We start from the raw sequence: 19861 nt of genomic DNA, 5'->3' as shown, positions 1-19861 counted from the left end.
ACCCCGTGGCAGTGGCGGGGCCTCCGAGGACGAGCCTCCGGCGAGGCCGCCAGCAGAGGCACGCAGCGGCGAGGCCAGGGAGAGAGGAGCGGGCGCCGAGCGGTGCCTGCCGGAGCCGGCTCCACAGGCCTGAACCCGAGCATCTCCAGGAAGGCAGGTCATTCACGGGGCTTCCTGCCCTCCCCCTGCCGCTCGGCCTCCCACTGGGGCTCGGACCCGGGACGCTCCAGGCACGGGCGCTGCTCAGCACTCTCCTCCGGCAAACGCACTCGCCGATTACAAAGCCGAGGCGTCCGCCCACCTGGAGGGCTCGCCCCGATCCACAGCGCAGCACGGCCGCCGTCCAGGGTGACAGTGACTGCAGCCACCACCTCATCCACCTGTACATCCAGCTCCTGTCCGTCTGACAGCCATGGCCGCCGTCCAGGGTGACAGTGACTGCAGCCACACCTCGCCCACCTGTACATCCAGCTCCTGTCCGTCTGACAGCAAACCCTGCCGAGAAGCCCAGGACACCCGCTCCGGCCAAAGGAACCTCCCGGCGGACAGAAAACAGGCTCACAGGCTGGCCTCTGCATGTCCCCCACGCCAGGCCGTTGGATCACCGCACAACCAAGTCCCAGCACCGTCCCCTTCCTGGCTCAGAGCCCCAGCCTGGAGAGCGGCGGTCCAGAGGGACACGACAGCCCGTCACACGCCGCTCTCCGGGGCGTGCACTGGCTCCCCGCCGCCGCCTCCTAGTGAACGAGCGCGGCACAGGGTCCACGGCAGGCGGCGAGGTGCGGGGAGAAGGCAGGCCTGGAGTTCCACGGGGTTCCCCTGGCCCCCCTCAGCCGCTGCTAACGCGGATGACCGGCTCTCACTGACGAGGAACACAGCGTCGGCGTCCCCTGGGGGGATGAGAAGTGGAAGCAGCCCATCACCTGCGCCCGGAGAGCAGCTGATTTCCTGTGACCTCAGCACCCAGGGCTGGTGGGGGCGGACCCCCGGCAGGGTCTCCCCTGTGTGTGGAGAACCCCTACGCTTCCTGCCCAGTCACCCCAGAAGCTGAAGCAGGAAAACCAGCCTGTCCCCGAGGCTGGGCGTGGTCGTCAGAGAAAGGACCTAAGGCGGTGGTTCTCAACCTCCCTAATGCCGCGGCCCTTTAATACCGCTCCTCACGGTGTGGTGACCCCCAACCATAAAATCATTGTCGTTCTACTTCATAACTGTAATTATGCGACCCACAGGTTGAGAACCGCTAGCAGGGTCGCCTAAGACCATCGGAAAACACAGGTATTTACATGACGATTCATAACAGTCGCAAAATTACAGTTATGAAGTAGCAGCGAAAATAATTTTATGGCTGGCGGTCACCACCACATGAGGAACGGTATTAAAGGGTCGCGGCATTAGGAAGGTTGAGAACCACTGGTCTAAGGGGAACCGTGTCCATCGGAGAGAAAATGTAGGGGCTGTGCGGTACTCTGACCCTGCGTTATTTTTTTGTATTTTTTTTATTGATGTCAGAGAGGAAGAGAGAGGAAGAGAGATAGAAACATCAATGATGAGAGAGAACCGTGGATCAGCTGCATCCTCCCCACTGGGGATGGAGCCCGCAACCCGGGCATGTGCCCGTGGCTAGAATCAAACTAGAACCCTTCAGTCCGCAGGCCGACGCTCTGCCCACTGAGCCACACCAGCCAGGGCAGCCCCGGCTACTCTTTAAAGACACCTGCTGCGAGGCTGGCTGAGTGGCGGGCGTCTCGGGGGGAGGGCAGTGCTCCACAAAGGGTCTCGGAGCAGAGCCCACAGCCCTCTGAGCTGAGCGGGGGGCGCCAGGCGTCCTCACTCAGACAGGCTCCTGCTCGGGGTCGGGGCCGAGGAGTGAACAGCAGCCTCTCCAGGGCCGCCTCTCACAGGGACACTCCAGGAAGCCACGCCCACGAGGACGACTCCCAGCCCACGCCCAGGGCCGGCGAAGCCGCACCCTCACACCAGGGCCCCCCTACCCCCCACCCCCCCCCACCCCCCACCCCCGCTGCCGGTAAGCCAGGCATGCAGGCGCCAGTGAAGTCAGAGAGCGCCACCCAATTCCCGGCCCCTCTACAAGGGCAGCCTGGACTCATCTCTGTCCATAGGGGGCAGGCAGGGCACCCCGAGTGAGCAGCCCCTGCCCCACCTGCATCCAGCCCCTCAGGGACAGCTCACTGTGCAAACGTCTCACACACACACACACACACACACGTGTGCACACGCGGAGGGGACTTCTCTGGAGCTAAAGAACTTGAACAAAACCCGATTTTCTGTATTCTGACCGTCAAGGCAACAAAAGGACGTGGAGGCCTGGTTCCCGGGGCACCAGCGGCCTCTGCTGCTCGCCGAGGGCACAGCACCGAGAGCCGCCGTCCCGGGGCCATTGCCACTCCCATTCCCACTGCCACTGCCATTGCCACTCCCACTCCCACTCCCACTCCCATTCCCACTGCCATTGCCACTGCCATTGCCATTCCCACTCCCACTGCCATTCCCACTGCCATTCCCACTCCCACTCCCATTCCCACTCCCACTCCCACTCCCATTGCCACTCCCACTCCCATTGCCATTGCCATTGCCATTGCCGTCCCGCGGCTGGGCATCGCCTCCGACCCCACGCTTCCCCGGCGTGTCCTCCTCAGCAGCTCCAAGACCAAGGTGCGGATTCCCCAGAAGCTCCCAGGACTAAGGTCCTCGCTAACCCACGGCCCGCCCCACGCCCAGCTCCGTGGAGTAAACGGGATGAAAACGGCGCAGGCGGGGCTGGAGCCCACGCTGCTCCCAGACTCGGAACCGGAGCCGCGTCTCGGTTTTCCTAACTCGGACTTGAGCCGCGAGCTGAAGCAGTGACATCTGAAGCGTCGCTCAACGTGAGTGACAACAGAAGCCCACCCCAGCACGAACGCTGAGCCCTGGGCAGTGCGGAGGGCGGGGCGTCACTCGGACAGCGCCCTGAGTCCGCACGGTCCCCGCAGCGCAGCGCATCAGGGTGGGCGGCCTGGCCGCCATGAGCGCCACCGACGGGGACAGTCCCAGCCCCTCCAAGGGGAGGACAGCGGGGGACTCATCCCTGTGCTCGCCCCAGAGCAGGGTCCCACCCCGCGACCCTGGGCGACCTCCTCCACGTGGACACGGGGTAGAGGCCACAGGACAGTCAGCACAGACCGCGCAGCCAGCTCACAGGTCCACCTGCTGCACACACGCACACACGCACGGCCCCGTGACCTGCTGGGTTCCTCTTTGAGGGAACAGAATACCCCGCGTACTGGGGGACGAGACCCCACGCACCCGCCCGCCCACTGCTCCGGCCCGCGCAGCGCTCTCACCATTTAGGGCGCTTGGCCTCCACGCAGACTTTGTTTGGAAACGGCGCCGCCCGCAGACCATGCTGCGAGCTGGGGCTGCGGCTCACAGGCCCTCCCAGGGTCCCCAGGTCCGGTGTACCCTGCCCGCCCTGGGCCCCAACACCTGCTGCCCGCCGTCACACCCACCTCATTCAAGACGATCCTGGGCGGCTGCCTGGGGAGCGGCTCCACGGGCCGTGCTGTGCTCCTCCACGTCCTCCCGAAGAAGTGGCGGTAGGTGACGTCGAAGAGAGACACGCGGAGATGGCACCCCAGCTCCGACAGCACCTCCAGCGCGCCCTGTGAGACAGGGTGGGCCCTGAGGGTTCCCAGCGGCCCGAGCCTCCCACGGGTGCTGACGCCCATCCCGGTAAACCAGCCGGGCAGCGTCCATCCGGGTTTGGGCACCAATTTCCTGCCCAGGAACTACCCCCAGAGCACGAAGCCCGGGCACAGCACCGCCTGGAGACCCCCCACAGAGACACAGAGGCGGGGCGCGGAGACAGGTGCATCTGACACCAGGCGGAGCCGGGAGAAGCCCCGGGACATGACGAGACCCCGGTCGGCCACACCTGAAGCTTAGAGTAACCAAGGGTGTGTCTGCGGTGGGAGCAGGAAGCCGCCTCCAGCTGAGGCTATGTGGGCGGGTACCGCCCAGGGAACCCTCCTGGTCTAACCACAAACTCAATCCTCCACTGGCCAGGCGTATCCTGGGGGGTATCAGCAAAGGAGAAGCTAATCTTTGAGGACTGAGATGTCACAGCCACAAATACAGACAAAGCAGCCAGAGACGACAAAGACAGGCCCTTTGCCCGGCCGGGGCTCAGCGGTTGAGCGTTAACGTATGAACCAGGAGGTCATGGTTCGATTCCCGGTCAGGGCACATGCCTGGGTTTCGGGCTCAATCCCCAGTAGGGGGCGTGCGGGAGGCAGCTGATCCATGATTCTCTCTCACCATTGATGTTTCTATCTTTCTCTTCCTCTCTGAAATCAATAAAAATATACTGTTAAAAAAGAAAGGACCCAGGGAACCAGGTTGCCTGGTTAAGAACGGCTCCGCTGTGGGCAGAAGCAGCCTTTTCCCCAGGGTCAAAAGTGCTGACCGAGTCGCTGAATCACGGATTCTCTTTGCTGATGGGCACTTTGTCTCCCCATATTGCCAAGGCCCAAGGTAATGGGCACAGCGGTGAGACGCAAATAAATAAGTGGGAATCAATAGCCTCCCAGCTGAGGCAGTAACAGCGTGTTTGACAACAGACAGCAGATTTCTTTACCTGCTTAAGCAGAGGCCCATCGAGCCACTTGAGGACGCACCGGAACGCCGTGGACTCCTTTACGGGCTGGCGGGCTCTGTGTGGGTGGGGAGGCACCAGCACGTTCTGGTCAAAAACCTGGTGCCAGTCACGCATCCTGCCGGCCGGCGGGTCACTGCACCTCTGGGGTCACCTGCACCATCCGAGTCCAAAGAAATAAGAGCTGTAAGGACCATGGCGCTCACAGATCTGAAAGCTTCCTGCCGCCCGCTGTATCCGAGGACCCAGCATCCCCTAACCCGCCTCTGCAACCCCACCCTCCACACCCAGGGCGAGGGCCGGCGACTGGCACCCGCGCCGCCTTCCCCTGGCCAGCGTGCCCGTCTCGCTCCAGAGAACCGCTCTGCCACCCACTCGGGAGCCAGTCAGAGCAGGACTCCGGGCCTCGGAGGCGGGTCCGGGGACGGACACGCAGGGCCTCGGAGGTGGTCCCGGGACGGACACGCAGGGCCTCGGAGGTGGTCCCGGGACGGACACGCAGGGCCTCGGAGGTGGTCCGGGGACGGACACGCAGGGCCTCGGAGGCGGGTCCGGGGACGGACACGCAGGGCCTCGGAGGCTCAGGGACGGACACGCAGGGCCTCGGAGGTGGCCCGGGGACGGACACGCAGGGCCTCGGAGGTGGTCCGGGGACGGACACGCAGGGCCTCGGAGGCGGGTCCGGGGACGGACACGCAGGGCCTCGGAGGCGGGTCCAGGGACGGACACGCAGGGCCTCGGAGGCGGGTCCGGGGACGGACACGCAGGGCCTCGGAGGCGGGTCCGGGGACGGACACGCAGGGCCTCGGAGGCGGGTCCGGGGACGGACACGCAGGGCCTCGGAGGCGGGTCCGGGGACGGACACGCAGGGCCTCGGAGGCGGGTCCGGGGACGGACACGCAGGGCCTCGGAGGCGGGTCCGGGGACGGACACGCAGGGCCTCGGAGGCGGGCCCGGGGACGGACACGCAGGGCCTCGGAGGCGGGTCCGGGGACGGACACGCAGGGCCTCGGAGGTGGTCCGGGGACGGACACGCAGGGCCTCAGAGGTGGTCCGGGGACGGACACGCAGGGCCTCAGAGGCTCAGGGACGGACACGCAGGGCCTCGGAGGCTGGTCCGGGGACGGACACGCAGGGCCTCAGAGGCTCAGGGACGGACACGCAGGGCCTCGGAGGTGGTCCGGGGACGGACACGCAGGGCCTCGGAGGCGGGTCCGGGGACGGACACGCAGGGCCTCGGAGGTGGTCCGGGGACGGACACGCAGGGCCTCAGAGGTGGCCCGGGGACGGACACGCAGGGCCTCGGAGGCGGGCCCGGGGACGGACACGCAGGGCCTCGGAGGCGGGCCCGGGGACGGACACGCAGGGCCTCGGAGGCGGGTCCGGGGACGGACACGCAGGGCCTCGGAGGCGGGTCCGGGGACGGACACGCAGGGCCTCGGAGGCGGGTCCGGGGACGGACACGCAGGGCCTCGGAGGTGGTCCGGGGACGGACACGCAGGGCCTCGGAGGTGGTCCGGGGACGGACACGCAGGGCCTCGGAGGTGGTCCGGGGATGGACACGCAGGGCCTCGGAGGTGGTCCGGGGACAGACACGCAGGGCCTCAGAGGTGGTCCGGGGATGGACACGCAGGGCCTCAGAGGCTCAGGGACGGACACGCAGGGCCTCGGAGGCTGGTCCGGGGACGGACACGCAGGGCCTCAGAGGCTCAGGGACGGACACGCAGGGCCTCGGAGGCGGGTCCGGGGACGGACACGCAGGGCCTCGAAGGCGGGTCCGGGGACGGACACGCAGGGCCTCGGAGGCGGGTCCGGGGACGGACACGCAGGGCCTCGGAGGCGGGTCCGGGGACGGGCACGCAGGGCCTCGGAGGCGGGTCCGGGGACGGACACGCAGGGCCTCGGAGGCGGGTCCGGGGACGGACACGCAGGGCCTCGGAGGCGGGTCCGGGGACGGACACGCAGGGCCTCGGAGGCGGGTCCGGGGACGGACACGCAGGGCCTCGGAGGCGGGTCCGGGGACGGACACGCAGGGCCTCGGAGGTGGTCCGGGGACGGACACGCAGGGCCTCGGAGGCGGGTCCGGGGACGGACACGCAGGGCCTCGGAGGTGGTCCAGGGACGGACACGCAGGGCCTTGGAGGTGGTCCGGGGACGGACACGCAGGGCCTCGGAGGTGGTCCGGGGACGGACACGCAGGGCCTCGGAGGCTCAGGGACGGACACGCAGGGCCTCGGAGGTGGTCCGGGGACGGACACGCAGGGCCTCGGAGGTGGTCCAGGGACGGACACGCAGGGCCTCGGAGGTGGTCCGGGGACGGACACGCAGGGCCTCGGAGGCTCAGGGACGGACACGCAGGGCCTCGGAGGTGGTCCGGGGACGGACACGCAGGGCCTCGGAGGTGGTCCGGGGACGGACACGCAGGGCCTCGGAGGTGGTCCAGGGACGGACACGCAGGGCCTCGGAGGTGGTCCGGGGACGGACACGCAGGGCCTTGGAGGTGGTCCAGGGACGGACACGCAGGGCCTTGGAGGTGGTCCAGGGACGGACACGCAGGGCCTCGGAGGCGGGCCCGGGGACGGACACGCAGGGCCTCGGAGGTGGTCCGGGGACGGACACGCAGGGCCTCGGAGGCGGGCCCGGGGACGGACACGCAGGGCCTCGGAGGTGGTCCGGGGACGGACACACAGGGCTGCTCTAAGCAGCGGCGGAGGCCGAGTGCGCACAGGGCCCAGGCCTCAGGGACCGGGCCTTCTCCGCCGGGACTGAGGAGCATGACCCACTCAGGGCCCCAAGACGCACATCTCAGAGCTCCTGCCGGGTCTGCTGGGTGAGCCCTTCCTGCAGCCCCGGAGCGGAGGCCCCCCCGGAGCTCCGGCCAGTGCGGGAGCCCCACCTGCACACACACAAGCAGGCGGAGCAGAAAGCGGGCAGGGCCGGCGGGGCCGACGCAGCGGCGGGACCCAGACCCCAGGCGGCGCGGCACGGGCCGTCTCTCTCGCGGCTGACGCCAGCGGGGGCAGGTGTGAGTGCCGCCTGGCTCACCCAGGATGTCCGTGCCCCCCGCCAGGCAGGGCTCTCCCCTTCCCGAGTCCTTCCAGCGGACAGGGAACCGTACGCTCTTGGCTGTGACAGGGCCGGACTCTGCACTACATGGCGTTTGGGAAAGGCCGCGGGCTGGTCTCCGAGCCTGCAGCTCCGTACATGTGCTCCCCAAACCCCGGGCTCCCCAGGCCAGTCTGGGGCTCCGCAGGTGAAGTCTGCCTTCTTCGCTGTACTGGCATGTTCGCTGATGGAGCGAGGCCATGTGGGCGCTGCGGACTCAGCCCGCCCGCGGCCAGGGGAGCACGCCCTGCTCCTCCCCACGCCCAGCAGTGACGGCCTTCACTCAGGGGGGTCCTTGGCGACCCTGGGAAAGGACACGTTTCCCCCCTCGGCCCGGAGCACGTGCACTTCCAGCATTCTGGGCTGAGAGGGGAAATATGAACCAAAACGGCCAAAATGAGGGCGGAGGTCACCCGGCCCTGAGCCCTGCTCTGAGGATTCAGGCTGCGAGCTGGACCGGCGCTTTGCTCACGCGGCAACACGTGACTGAGAGGAGCTGCTGAGAAACGAAACACGCTTATTCAGACCTGCACTAGGCAGGCACCTCGCCAACGTGAACGCGACGAGCCTGTGGCTGCGAGGAAGGCTCAGGATCAAAATCCAGTTCCAGGCAAAGCAGAAGCGGGCACGCGTGTGTCCTGCTCCGTGAGCCTGGCGGCTCCGTGCCCTCGGACTTCTCGCAGGAGGTGGGTCGTGCCGCAGCGAAAGCGATCCTTTGAAATCGCGTGGTTAGATGGGCCCGTGTTTGGAAGAACCGCATAATCAGAGCCTGTTCTTCCCGGGGGAGCATGCGGGACGACAGCAACTCCTGCAGGAGGAGCGGCCGCCCAGCCTGCGGGACGGACCGGGGACTCCAGTGTCGCCGGATGAGCAGCTCGCTGGCAGCTGCAGACTGAACGCTGCGTCCGTCACTCGCAGATGTGACGCCGTTCAGGACCGGGGGAGGGAGGTCATCCTGGACTAGCCAGGTGGGCCTCCCACGGTCAGAAGGGTCCTTCCTAACAAGAGAGGCCGCGGGGCTCCGAGCAAAGGCGGGTGACAAGGACGCAGGGACAGATGTGGAGGGGCCTCTAGCAGCTGGAGAAGGCGAGGAAACGGGACCAGCCGGCCACCCCTGGCTGTAGCCCAGGGGGACGGACCTTGGACGCCTGGCCGCCGGAACGGGGAGAGAAGGAGTGTGTGCGGCGTGAAGCCACCATCGGTGGTGACGTGTTACAGACGCCACGGAACTCGTAGGCGTCCGCACCCTGCGAGCAGAGGAGGCCTGGCCAGTGCCCGGTGGGAGCGCCAGCTGCCAGGAGGGCTCCAGGCGGCTCCGGGGTCCAGCCCTAAGCCCACGCGGCCCCTGTGCACGCCTGGGTCACGGTACCTGCCACTTGCCCTGGTCTCGCCTGCTCACCAGCCAGCTGCTCACAGAGGGAGCCTGCATGCCTGTGTCCTTGAGACCGGCCACCATCGGAACTCAATAAACAGTCACAAAAGCAAATGGAAGTTTCCACAAAGTTGACTCCCAAGCATTCTTTTTTTTCCCCCAGAGAAATGTTGTTTTCCTGTCGACTTTTCTCATGAAATTGGGGTGCTTATTCATGTAAAGCGAGTGCCCTAACGCACCGATGGGGCGTGTGGACAGAGGCATGGCCCCCGCTGTGCCAGCAGGACACACGCTGGGAAGGAGGCACCCGTCAGAAAGGGACAGCCACCCAGAATCCAACACTGCGCGGGCAGGTGGAGGCGGGCAGCAAGGTCTGCGTGGGCGATGGAGGGAGAGCTGACCACAGAGACCCCGGCTCCTGGGGGCAGGAGCCCAGGCAGCTGCAGGGGCTGTGACACCCAGACTCTTCCCTTCCTCCGGACCCCACCGAACAGCTGCCACCCCGCCCGCCCTCCTCCCACCTCCACTCGGCCCTCCCTCCTCCCACCTCCCCGCCCTCCTCCCACCTCCACTCGGCCCTCCCTCCTCCCACCTCCCCGCCCTCCTCTCCACCTCCACCCAGCCCTTCCTCTCAGACATCATGCCTCTCACCCTCTCCACACACACACACACACACAGACACAGACACACACACACACCCCTGGGTAATTCCTCCTTGTCCTTCAGGGGCCAGACCAAATGCCACCTCCCCAGGATGAGCACCCCACCCCCCAGGGCTCCCACTATGGGATCCCCACCGGAGTCACCACTCTGCGCAGTACCCGTTGTCCTGCGAGGCTGAGCTCCGTGAGGTCAGGACTAGGGGCTCGGTGGGAATCCCGTTGATGATGGAGTAAACCCTCACGTGCCTGGAGGAGTGGGGGTGCTGCAGAGGGCGGGCAGCGGGCCTTGGGGGCCAGATGAACAATAATGAGAAAAAGGAGGGTCCCCTGCTTTTCCACGAAAGGGGCCCCATGGGCTGGGGGGACACAGAGAAAACAGCCGCTTTCATGAGCCCCGCCATGAGCCGGCACTCACACTCCACATGTGCCGAGAGGAGCACCGCCCGCACCCCCTCCCAGTGAGGCCACTCCACGTCACACCGCCGCGCGGCTGACTGCACAGCCACGTACCCAGGCCTGCCCCGCCGTCCCGCCGAGGCCAGGAGAGGCAGGGGGACAGGAGGCCCCAGGGGTGGAGGTCAAGAGCACTGGCCAGGGACCAGGCTGACCCTCTGCCTCTCAGACTCCTGGGAAGTCCTTGGCCCTCCGTGTCTGCTTCCCGCCTACACAGGGAGGGGCTGCGAAGCTGCCGGGAGGTCTGTGCTGCGGCAGCCTATTCAGCACGTGTCTACCGACACCTGTCGTCCCGGCACACACGTGTGAAGACCAATGCCCTGACTCCAAGAATCTAAAGGTCCAGGGAGGCCCGGCCGGCGGGGCTCAGTGGTTGAGTGTCGAGGTCACGGTTCGATTCCCAGTCAGGGCACAGGCCCGGGTTGCGGGCTCCATCCCCAGTAGGGGGCATGCAGGTGGCAACCGATCCATGATTCTCTCTCATCATGGATGTTTCTATCTCTCTCTCCCTCTCCCTTCCTCTCTGAAATCAATAAAAATATATTTAAAAAATAAAGAGTAAAGATCCAGAGAGAATGGCAAGGGTTGAGGGAGCAGCACAGATGACAGCTAATCCAGCCTCCTTTCTGGGGGGCTGAAAGCAGGGCAGGGGGGAGAGGAGAGGACCCAGGAGCTGAAGAGGTCGGCTGGGCCAAAGTCCACGGAACGGGAGGGCGGAGCCCTGAGGAGCTGCCCAGGCCCAGGGGCGCTGCCTTCCCAGAAATAACAAGATCTAGAATAACTGAGACCGAAAGCTTTGGAGGACTTGGGGGAGGGGGGGTGGTAAGTGGAGATCTAATTAAGCGCCGCCTGGAATTCCCTCGTTCAGGACATGTCCTTCGAGTACCTACCACGTGGCAGGCCCTGGAGAAACGGCGCTGACCACCCCAGACAGGCTCCCCACCCTCATGCACGTGCATCTGGAGGGAGGAAGACAGGACACAAGTTAGCGGGAACAGAGACGTGGCTGGGACCTATGGCGACCACAGGAAGGAGTGGAGGGTGCCGTGAGCTGACAGACACCTGGAGCTACAGCCACCTCCTTCCCTAACCAGCAAGCTGAGGCCGGACCTCCTCACACCTTCCACCAGAACCAGACATTGCAACACAGAGGGAGGGGGTCTGGGCACTAGGCGTCTATGGAGACCGGCACTAAAGGCATGTGCGTTGGGTGGGGTCCTTGCATCTGAAGGAGGAGCAGGCAGCAGAGCCAGCATGCCGGCCGCCGAAAGGGGCCAGGTGGTGAGCTCGGAGCCGGCCAGGAGGTCAGCTGGCTGGACAGCGGAGGGTGAAGGCAAGCGCCATGCCAGGGGCACTGGACACAGGCAGCGCCGTGGCCTTCTGCGAGGACGAGGGAGTCTGGAGATGTCCATGGCAGGTGGTCCCCACAGCGGACGGGCACCCACTGGGAATGGCCACCCACAGGAGACGGGCACCCAGCCCAGGGGAAATGCACCCAGCAGTAGTCCCCCACGGGCCTCCGGTACCGGAAGGCCGCTGGGGACGCCGAATCGGGGAAAACCAACGCCCGCCAAGATCTCAGCAAAAGACCAGACTGTCGGTACCGCGCTCCCCTACAGCTGGGGACTGCAGTGGGACTCAGGGTCAAGGGGCAGAGGGCAGAGGGCAGAGGGTGAACCCCAAGGAGTCTAGGATACCCAAGCAACCAGCAGCCCGGGCCGAACCAAGTGTCACGGCGGAGGGGTGACATGCAACTGACGCGGGCACAGCCCTGCGCCCCGCCCGGCCGCCGCGCCCCGCAGGCACCGGGCCCCCGCGGAGAGACATACCGAGCACCCCCAAGCCCAAACCCTAGACCCCCGGCCCGCTCAGCGGCCCAGTGGGTCGAGACCCTGTCCAGCCTCCCCCGCAGCGCCAGCCAACATGGTTCCGACCGTCGCTGCCGCGTTACCTAGGAGACCGGTCCGCCGCGCCCACGCCCACCCAGGAGTGACGAGGCCCACGCTCTCGAGGAAGAGATCCGCTACGGACCCGGAGGCCCCGCCGCCAGCCGGTGCCGAGCGGAGCCGCAGGCCTCGCGGGCCCAGAACCGGCCAAAGGACGCCCAGGCCGCTGCCGCTGCGGGAGGAGCCGCGCGCTCTGGCCGAGAACCCGCCCCGTGTCACCGTCATCGGCCAATCAGAGCCCAAGTCGAGAGGCTCTGCTCCGCCAGCCCCAGCCAATCGGCGCGGTGGCGGGTCCGTCCTGATTTGCATGCTTGGCTATTCCTCAGCCAATGGGAATGTGACTGGCGTGAATTCCGGCCAATGACAAGCCGTCAGAGGCGTGGCCCCGGGTGTCCCACGAGGTGAAGATGCTGCGGGCGGAACCTGGCCGGGAGAGCGGGATTCGGGGGCGCTAAAGTCGCCGGGCCGGGCGGGAAGGAAGATCCGGAGCGGGGAGAGGATCCGGAGCTGGAGCCCCAGGTGAGTGCAGGGGGCGACCCGGGCGGGACGCGCCGTCCACGGCCGCGCACCGGGAGAGCAGCGGCGGCCCCCGCGAGGCCTGCGGCGATTCTCCGTCTCCTCTTCCCTCGCGCGTCCCCGCGCCCGCCTCCACCCTCACCTCCTCGCCAGCCGGCTGGCTCTCTCTCCATCTTCTCTCTGCCCCATCATCTCCCTTCCCCCTCCAGCCCTCCCTGGCCGCCCTGTCTGCCATCCCGCCCAACCCTTCAGCTCCCGTCCCAGACCCCTGCCCCAAACTTCATCCTCCCCAGGTCCTGGAGCCCCTCTGCCCTGTCTTGGTCTCCTCCACTTTTCACAGCCTCACCCCCACCCAGGCCCCCAGCCCCCCTTCCCATCCCATCCCATCCCCAGGCCTCTGCGCAGCCCGTCGGAGCGCTCCCGGCGCCAGTCCTCCCATCCCTCCAACCTTTTTGCTCCTGAAGGCTCACCCTGCCCTCCCTCCTGGTCCCATATCCCCATCCTCCACCCATTCTGCTCCCAGGCTCTCCTGGGCGCTCTCTCCTCCTTGCCCCACTCCCCGGGACCTTGGCACTTTCCTCCTGCACCCCTCACCCCCTCGCTGTGCCCCTAGGGCATCTTCAGATTCGTTTCTCTTCCCACCTCCCTACCTGCTGCCGCTCCGGAAGGACGCGTGGACCGGGGCACTGCACCGCTGCTGCGTGCTGTACTGCGGTAGCGGCAGCTGTGTACCTGCCCACCTCCCCCCCCCCCCCCGCCCCCACCCAGGCGCACCCAGCGCCGCTCCTGACTTTTGTACTCGAGGCTCCTGTGGGGGCTACACTTTGCCTGGAGCATCCTGGGAGGGGGGGGCTCTAGGTGGAAAGTCCCTCAGCACCCTTCCCTGCCTTCCTCCCTGGCCACCATCTCCCTCCCCACCCCCACTTTCCTGCTCAGCCTCGTTTTGTGATTCAGCATTTTCGGGGTTGGTAACTTTGCTTCCTGCCATGATGGGGACCAGGCTGTGGGGCTGAGGGCCGGGGGTCTCGATCCTGCGGGTAGCGGGGGCCACCTTGGGGAGCAGACCCGCTGCCTGGGTGCAGAGCGGGGACCTGCCCGTGGGCTGGCTCTCCTGCGCCCGTTCATTTGTTGCCCCGTGTTGAACCACATCCGGAGCGGGGGAGATGACATAAGTAATAGCTCTTGGGGGGAATGGGCTATTAGCATTTATGGAAACTAATACATCACATCCCAGGATCGGGAACACTGAGTTCGGGCCACAGCTGTCCCGCTGTCTGTCATGTCAGGATTTCTTCCTCTGCCACTTCTCCTCCCCCTCAAAAAACGCCAGCCCCCTTGCAATGCCCAGAGCAAGCGCCCGCTCTGCTAGGGAAGTGGAGTTGAGGCCCCAAGTTGCAGGGTTTGGGGACCTGCCTGTGGGGAGTCCCATCTGCCCTCGGGATTGTCCCCTGGCAAACGCGTCCACCTGCAGAGCCCAGGCTGGTGGCAGTTCCTGGGGTCCTGCCCCTGTGCCCTCGAAGTGGGGGGCCAGAGGGCATTGGCTCCCCAGGTCATGTCCATAGAGACTCCGGGTGCTCTCCGGGTCCACACCGGCCTCGGTGGCCCGGAGGGTGTCTGGGCTAGAGCACACTCCTGCCTCGGCCCAGCCTGCTGGCGGCTCCCTGCAGGACCCCGAGGTCCAGGCCTGTGTCTCTGCTCTGCCAGTCCGCAGGCCTGCGGGCACTGCCCGGCGCCTGGGGGCTGAGCCAGGCCTGGAGCGGGTGGGACCTGAAAAGTGTGGAACCTGCTCTCACGCTCAAAGCCCTCCTGAGTTTGGACGGGGGCCTGGGTGGGAAGAGGCCGGCGCACACGGGATCGGACACTGGAGGGGGCACGATGGGACTCCATGTCGGGCCTGGCGAGGGTCAGAGGGCAGCGAGCTCTGGGCAGGGCAGCCCGAGAGGCTTCAGGCCCTGGGGCTCTGTCTCTCCTTTCAAGGATCTTCTCCACCCCAGGTGACTGCAGAGGAAGTGAGAGGCACGAGCCCGATTGGCAGGTTCCGGGCGGGGGAGGGGGCCTCCGCCAGCTGGTGCAGGAGGCTCCCGCTGTGAGAGCCCCGGGAACCGGCTTGTCTGTGGGACTCGGACGGGAGGCAGCGCGGCTTCATCCCTGACTGAATTCGCAGCGACCTTCACCTTCACGTCACCAAACGTCCCGGAGCCAGAGCCGTATCCTGGGGTCCCTGAACAATGGGTCAGAACAGGGTCAACTTCAGGTATATGCGGGGAGGACCGTCCCTGAGGGTGTCCAGGGCCAGGGACCCCACCCCTCTCTCCGTCCCCCTTCCCAGCAGCTGGGGCTCTTCATAGAATTTATGAGGAGGGAGCACAGCAGGAACAGAATCAGAGGGGTCAGCAGACGCCCTGAGGCAGTGACTCCTTCACGTTCAGCGGTGGCCTGAACTGGGTGTCCCTGATCCTCCTGGGACTTGATGTCTTAATTTCCATAAATGCTAATGGCCGTTTCCCCCAAGAGCTATTACTTCTGTCATCTCCTCCCTTCACGCGGGGCAGGGGCGGGGCCAGGCTAGGCCCCTCTCCTCCTGCCCGTGGGAGCCCGGTCACCTCTTGGGCTCTGCCCATCGGAGGGAGCCAGCCCCGTGGACGCAGACCTGGGCCACCCTTGGGGAGGGCCACTTTGGAGGTGTTGACGGCAGGTGTGGAGGAAGCCAGCACCCTGGGGTGTGCCCGAGTCACTGGGGGGCTGTTGGGAGCAGGAGGTGCTGCCAACCACAGAATCGTGGTGACGCCATCCTGCCTGGCCTGGCAGGTCCCCAGAATGAGGACACTGTGGTGCCCGATGTCAGAGAGGGCAGGGCCCGGCCACGGGGTGGGGCGAAGGGGAGGAGAGACGTGCGCTTCCCAGCTGGCTTCTTGTAAATAACCCTGCGGGGCGGGCTGGTTAGCCAGGATGGGGAAACCGAGGCACGGGGCGGTGGTGAGACCGAGCCGGCCTCCTGGCTCCTGAGGAAGCCTTGGTTCTGTTCCTGCTGCGCTCCCTCCTCATACATTCTTAGCTCCCCACGGACGGGAGGGTTCAATCCCCGCTCCCGGGGATGTGGAAACTGCCTTCCTCACGAATGGGAACCCCAGCACACTCAGCCCCCGCTCGCTGTGTACCCCCCTTTCCTTGGGGTGACTCTGAGGAGGCGTGGTCCTTGGCTCAGCCAGTTCAGGGGAGAAGCACGGAGCAGGGGTTCCCTAAGGGAGCACACCTGGGCCGTGGGGGGTGTCACCCACGTCCATCCGTTCACCCCGTCCCTGTGAGGGCAGCCCCCCGCTCTCCGTGAGGCCTGACCTTGGAGGTACCATCTCCCCGCCAGGTGGGCATGCGCAGGGCTGCATGTTCTCAGCCCTTTGCCACATCGGATGGGGCTCCCAGGGCCTGCCTCCTCTCGCTGCATGCCACGGGCTGCTCTGGCCCCACCCCAGCCTGAGGGTGCCCCGCACCGCACACCCCACTGCCCAACGCATCGCCCTGTGGGATGGGGCCTCCAGAGGCCACGCCGTGCTCTGCCCAATGGCCATGTGATTGACCCCAGAGAATCAGAGCTAACCCCTGTGCCGCCAGCGCAGCCAGGTTCCGTGAGCCTGAGGGGGTGGAGAGGGATTGAGAAAGACAGACAAGAGAAGAAGCTGGGTCTGGGAGGGACGCTGCTCTCTCTGATGGAGAGACAGCCCACGGCCTGAGTCTTTATTTTACAGCCAGATTCCCCAAGGCAAAGGAAGGGTGTGTTTATAACGTTCTCCCGGGTTTCGAACCGACTCAGTTACAGGCACCTGGTCAAGCTGTGTTTCCTTGCTGCGCCTCCCGCAGCCCGTGTCGCTCAGCCACGTGGGCCTCAGGTTCGGACCATAACCCGTCCGAACACTAGCCGCTCCCACAACCCCTCCCGGTCCCTGGCACCTGCCCCGGGAGCTTCCTCCCGCCAGGCAGCATCTTCCCTCGGCCCCTGCGCTCCGCACTCCTGACTGAGTCCCAGGCGTGTGGGGCGCAGGTGAACGGGCGCGGGGAAAGGGAAAGGCAGGCGCATGGGCCCTCGCTCAGCCTCAGGTCCGCGCCGCAGGCGCTGCAGGCGCTTCCCCACCGCGATCTGGAGCCCTGGCTGCTGCGCATTGAGATCCATCACCGACTCCCGGCGGGAGCCAGGCGCAGTCTCTCCTCAGAACCCCCCACCAGCTTCAAAGACGAAGCAGCTAACCGGTCCTGCCCAGGCCCGTTTCCCCAGCAAGCACCCCACATCCCGGGCCCCACCGGCCGGGATCCTGCTCACAGGGCCCTCTGTCACCGTTGTGGCCCCTGGTCCCCGGGGGAACCTGAGGGTCTGGCCCCCTCCCTCTCGGGGCCCTCTGTCTCTGGTGACCCCTGGTCCCCAGGGGGACCTGAGGGTCTGGCCCCCTCCCTCTCGGGGCCCTCTGTCACCGTTGTGGCCCCTGGTGTCCGGGGGAACCTGAGGGTCTGGTCTTCTCCCTCTCGGCCACTTGGCCCCCGTCTGCGTCCCCCTTTTTCTGGATCGGCGAAAGGAGATGACGTGGGTGGGAGCATCGGGACAGTCCCTGGCACAGACTCAGTAGACGTCACGTCTAGTCATAGACTGAGCCCCAACCATTGCCCTCCCTGGTGGCTCCCGGGACAGCTGGAATGGAGGGTCGCTGTGCACGCACGGGGTTGGTGGGAAGAAAAGTCGCTTAAAGGGTTAACGGGTCCCTTCGGGCATCCGCGCGTCTGTCCTGCAGGCAGTTTCCACGGCGTGATTCTGTTTCCCCCCTAAGAGGCCTTTCTGGGGACGCTGTGAAGTGTGGGGTCAGGCTCAGCCTTCCAGCTGCACTGATGGCTCAGCATCTAGTGTGACGGCAGAGGACGGGGGACACTGGGTGAGGGTGCCGAGGCTGCACTTTGAGAAACGCTCCCAGCTCTGTTTATGGGTGAACTTGCCCGCTCCCGCTCCTTAACGGAGCACAGGAGGAGGCGCTCTGATGGTGACGGCCCTGCTGAGGCCGCCGGCACCTTCCGTTCTCTGACTGACACGGAAGCCTGCGTGTGCCCTAAGGAATGACCCCTACGCCTTCGTCAGCGTGACTCTCACATCACTGTCTGCGGCGCGCGTGGTGAGGTGCTGTTAGCAGGTCCGTTCTCTCGGAACGAGGTTTGGTTGGGGTGCTGGCTGTCCCAGCCTGTCCCCTGTGGTGTGGACGAAGCAGAGCTGGGCCTGTGGCATCTCACCCTCCGCCCCCCATCACCCCCCTTGTACCCCATGGCATCTCCCCCTCCTCCTCTGTCCCCCCATCACCCCCCTTGTACCCGTGGCATCTCCCCCTCCCCCCGGAGCCTCTCCTGCTCTGTGGCTCCCCCCCACCCCAGGGATTGCCTTTCCCTCTCAGTGAGGAGGAGGTATTTTTAGTCACCCGGCCAGGAGGTGTTCAGGTGTCAGGGACAGGAGGCCTGGAGCCATCTCTGTCCGTTTGCTCCTCAAAGGACACACGACGCCCAAAATAGGAACTGCGATCCTAAGGAGCAATTGCCACCTCTCCCAGGGAGAGCAGTCCGCCCGGCGCACACGCTCCTGGAGGAGGGGGGTGGGGGCTCAGGGTGGGGGCGCACACGCTCCTGGAGGAGGGGGGCAGTGGGGTCAGGGCGGGGGGCGCACACGCTCCTGGAGAAGGGGGGCGGGGGTTCAGGGCGGGGGGCGCACACGCTCCTGGAGGAGGGGGGCGGGGGCTCAGGGCAGGGGGTGCACACGCTCCTGGAGGAGGGGGGCAGCGGTGCCGGTAGCTGCCTCCAGGACCCCCTTCATCCTGAAACACGGGTTTGGGAAAGGCCGCCCAGGCAGCTCCCGTGGCACGTGGACCCGCTGTCCTAACGAAAGGACCCGTTTAGGGGGACACGTCCGCCATCCTGGGCCCAATGTCGCCCGGAGGAGCCACGTGCTCCCCACCCTGCTGTGCGCCTGCCGGGCCTGGGGTGGATTCGCTCCTGCCTCGCTGACCTCTGCCCGCAGGGCCCCAGTCGGCGGGAGGAGACGTGGGGTCCAGTGCACGGAGGTGCTGCAGCACGAGGGGCAGGGCGGGCAGCGTCGGCCTGGAACCAGGGGGCGGGGGACTGCGTCAGGTCACGGGCAAGAAGGACAGGGTGGCCTTCTGGGTGCGGAGGGCTGCGGGTAAAGGTGCAGACACGGCGGAGGGGCTGGGGGAGAGACATTGGCTGAGGGAGGATCTGGGGCGCTGTGCGTCCTTAGAAGACGCCTCCTGCTCCACAGGAGCTGAGCTGGTCTCCGTGCCCGTGGGAGGAGGGGCGCTAACCCGGTCCCGAGAGGCCCCAGCCCGACAGTGAGCCGTGTTCCCTCGGGGCCCCTGAGCTGCTCCAGGTGCCGTGGTCACCACCACCCTGCACGCGCACACACAGACAGACACACAGATACACACACAGACACACACACAAAGACATGGATACACACTGACACAGATACACACACACAGAGACACACACAGATACAGACACACACACACAGATACACACATACACACACAGAGATACACACACACGCAGAGAGATACACACACAGACACACACACACACACACACACACACACACACAGCCTGTATGCCCCCTAGGCCCTCGCTCCTGCCTCACCCAGGGCTGGAAGGTTCTAGCAAAGCCCACTGGGGTGTCGCTGGGAGGGATGCAGAAGAGGGTCATTCCCCACTGCCCTGCAGCATGGTAACCATGGTAACCATGGGCAACTGCTGAAGGCGCCCAGTCACCTGCTGGGCTGTATGGGTGCTGAGGCCCTGGCTGGGCCCCAGGTCTGCCCAGGGGTCCCTGGGCAGCAGCCTGTGTGGGCGACAGGTGCAGCCCCAGGCACCTACCAACCTCTGCAAGGAAAGGCGCCCGAGGCCTGGGACCCTTCCCCCAGGGAGAGAGGGCCCCTGACCCAGGCTCAGGCGGAAGCCCCGCCGCTAAAGCAGGAGGGAGCGGGCGTTGAACCCATTGGCTCACCTCACCCAATGGGGGCTTTATTCCATCCCGAACTTCGGGGCAGGGGTCCCGGGCCCCTCCAGCCCTGAGGCCTCGGGGCGGTCTCCTCACTCTTGGATGCCGTGTAGGGCATGGGTCCAG

General features: G+C 66.2%; 2 protein-coding genes across 7 annotated transcripts in view; one reads left to right on the top strand and one right to left on the bottom strand.

Moving 5' to 3' along the window:
• NPHP4 (nephrocystin 4) overlaps window positions 1–14345 on the bottom strand; it is a 64207-nt gene extending 49862 nt beyond the window's left edge. For 2 of the 5 annotated variants that reach the window (XM_079777558.1, XM_079777561.1), the window contains exons 1-3: window positions 12195–12447; window positions 4634–4805; window positions 3507–3659 (exon numbers count right to left, since the gene is read on the bottom strand). In XM_079777558.1, the coding sequence (XP_079633684.1) occupies window positions 3507–3659; window positions 4634–4768 (288 nt within the window). In that variant the 5' untranslated portion in view covers window positions 4769–4805; window positions 12195–12447. Of the gene's footprint in view, window positions 1–3506; window positions 3660–4633; window positions 4806–11133; window positions 11203–12194; window positions 12449–13355 lie in introns of those variants that run through there. The other 3 variants (XM_079777560.1, XM_079777559.1, XM_079777562.1) reach the window with 3 other exon arrangements.
• KCNAB2 (potassium voltage-gated channel subfamily A regulatory beta subunit 2) overlaps window positions 12587–19861 on the top strand; it is a 65541-nt gene continuing 58266 nt past the window's right edge. For both annotated transcript variants that reach the window (XM_079777564.1, XM_079777563.1), the window contains exon 1: window positions 12587–12708. The gene's annotated coding sequence lies outside the window, so the exon portion shown is untranslated. The remainder of the gene's footprint in view (window positions 12709–19861) is intronic.

This window comes from Cnephaeus nilssonii, assembly GCF_951640355.1.
Source record: "Cnephaeus nilssonii genome assembly, chromosome: 7".
NCBI classification, from domain to species: Eukaryota; Metazoa; Chordata; class Mammalia; order Chiroptera; family Vespertilionidae; genus Cnephaeus; species Cnephaeus nilssonii.
The sequence above is the reverse complement of the archived record's forward strand: the minus strand, read 5'-3'. Positions and strand labels throughout refer to the sequence as shown.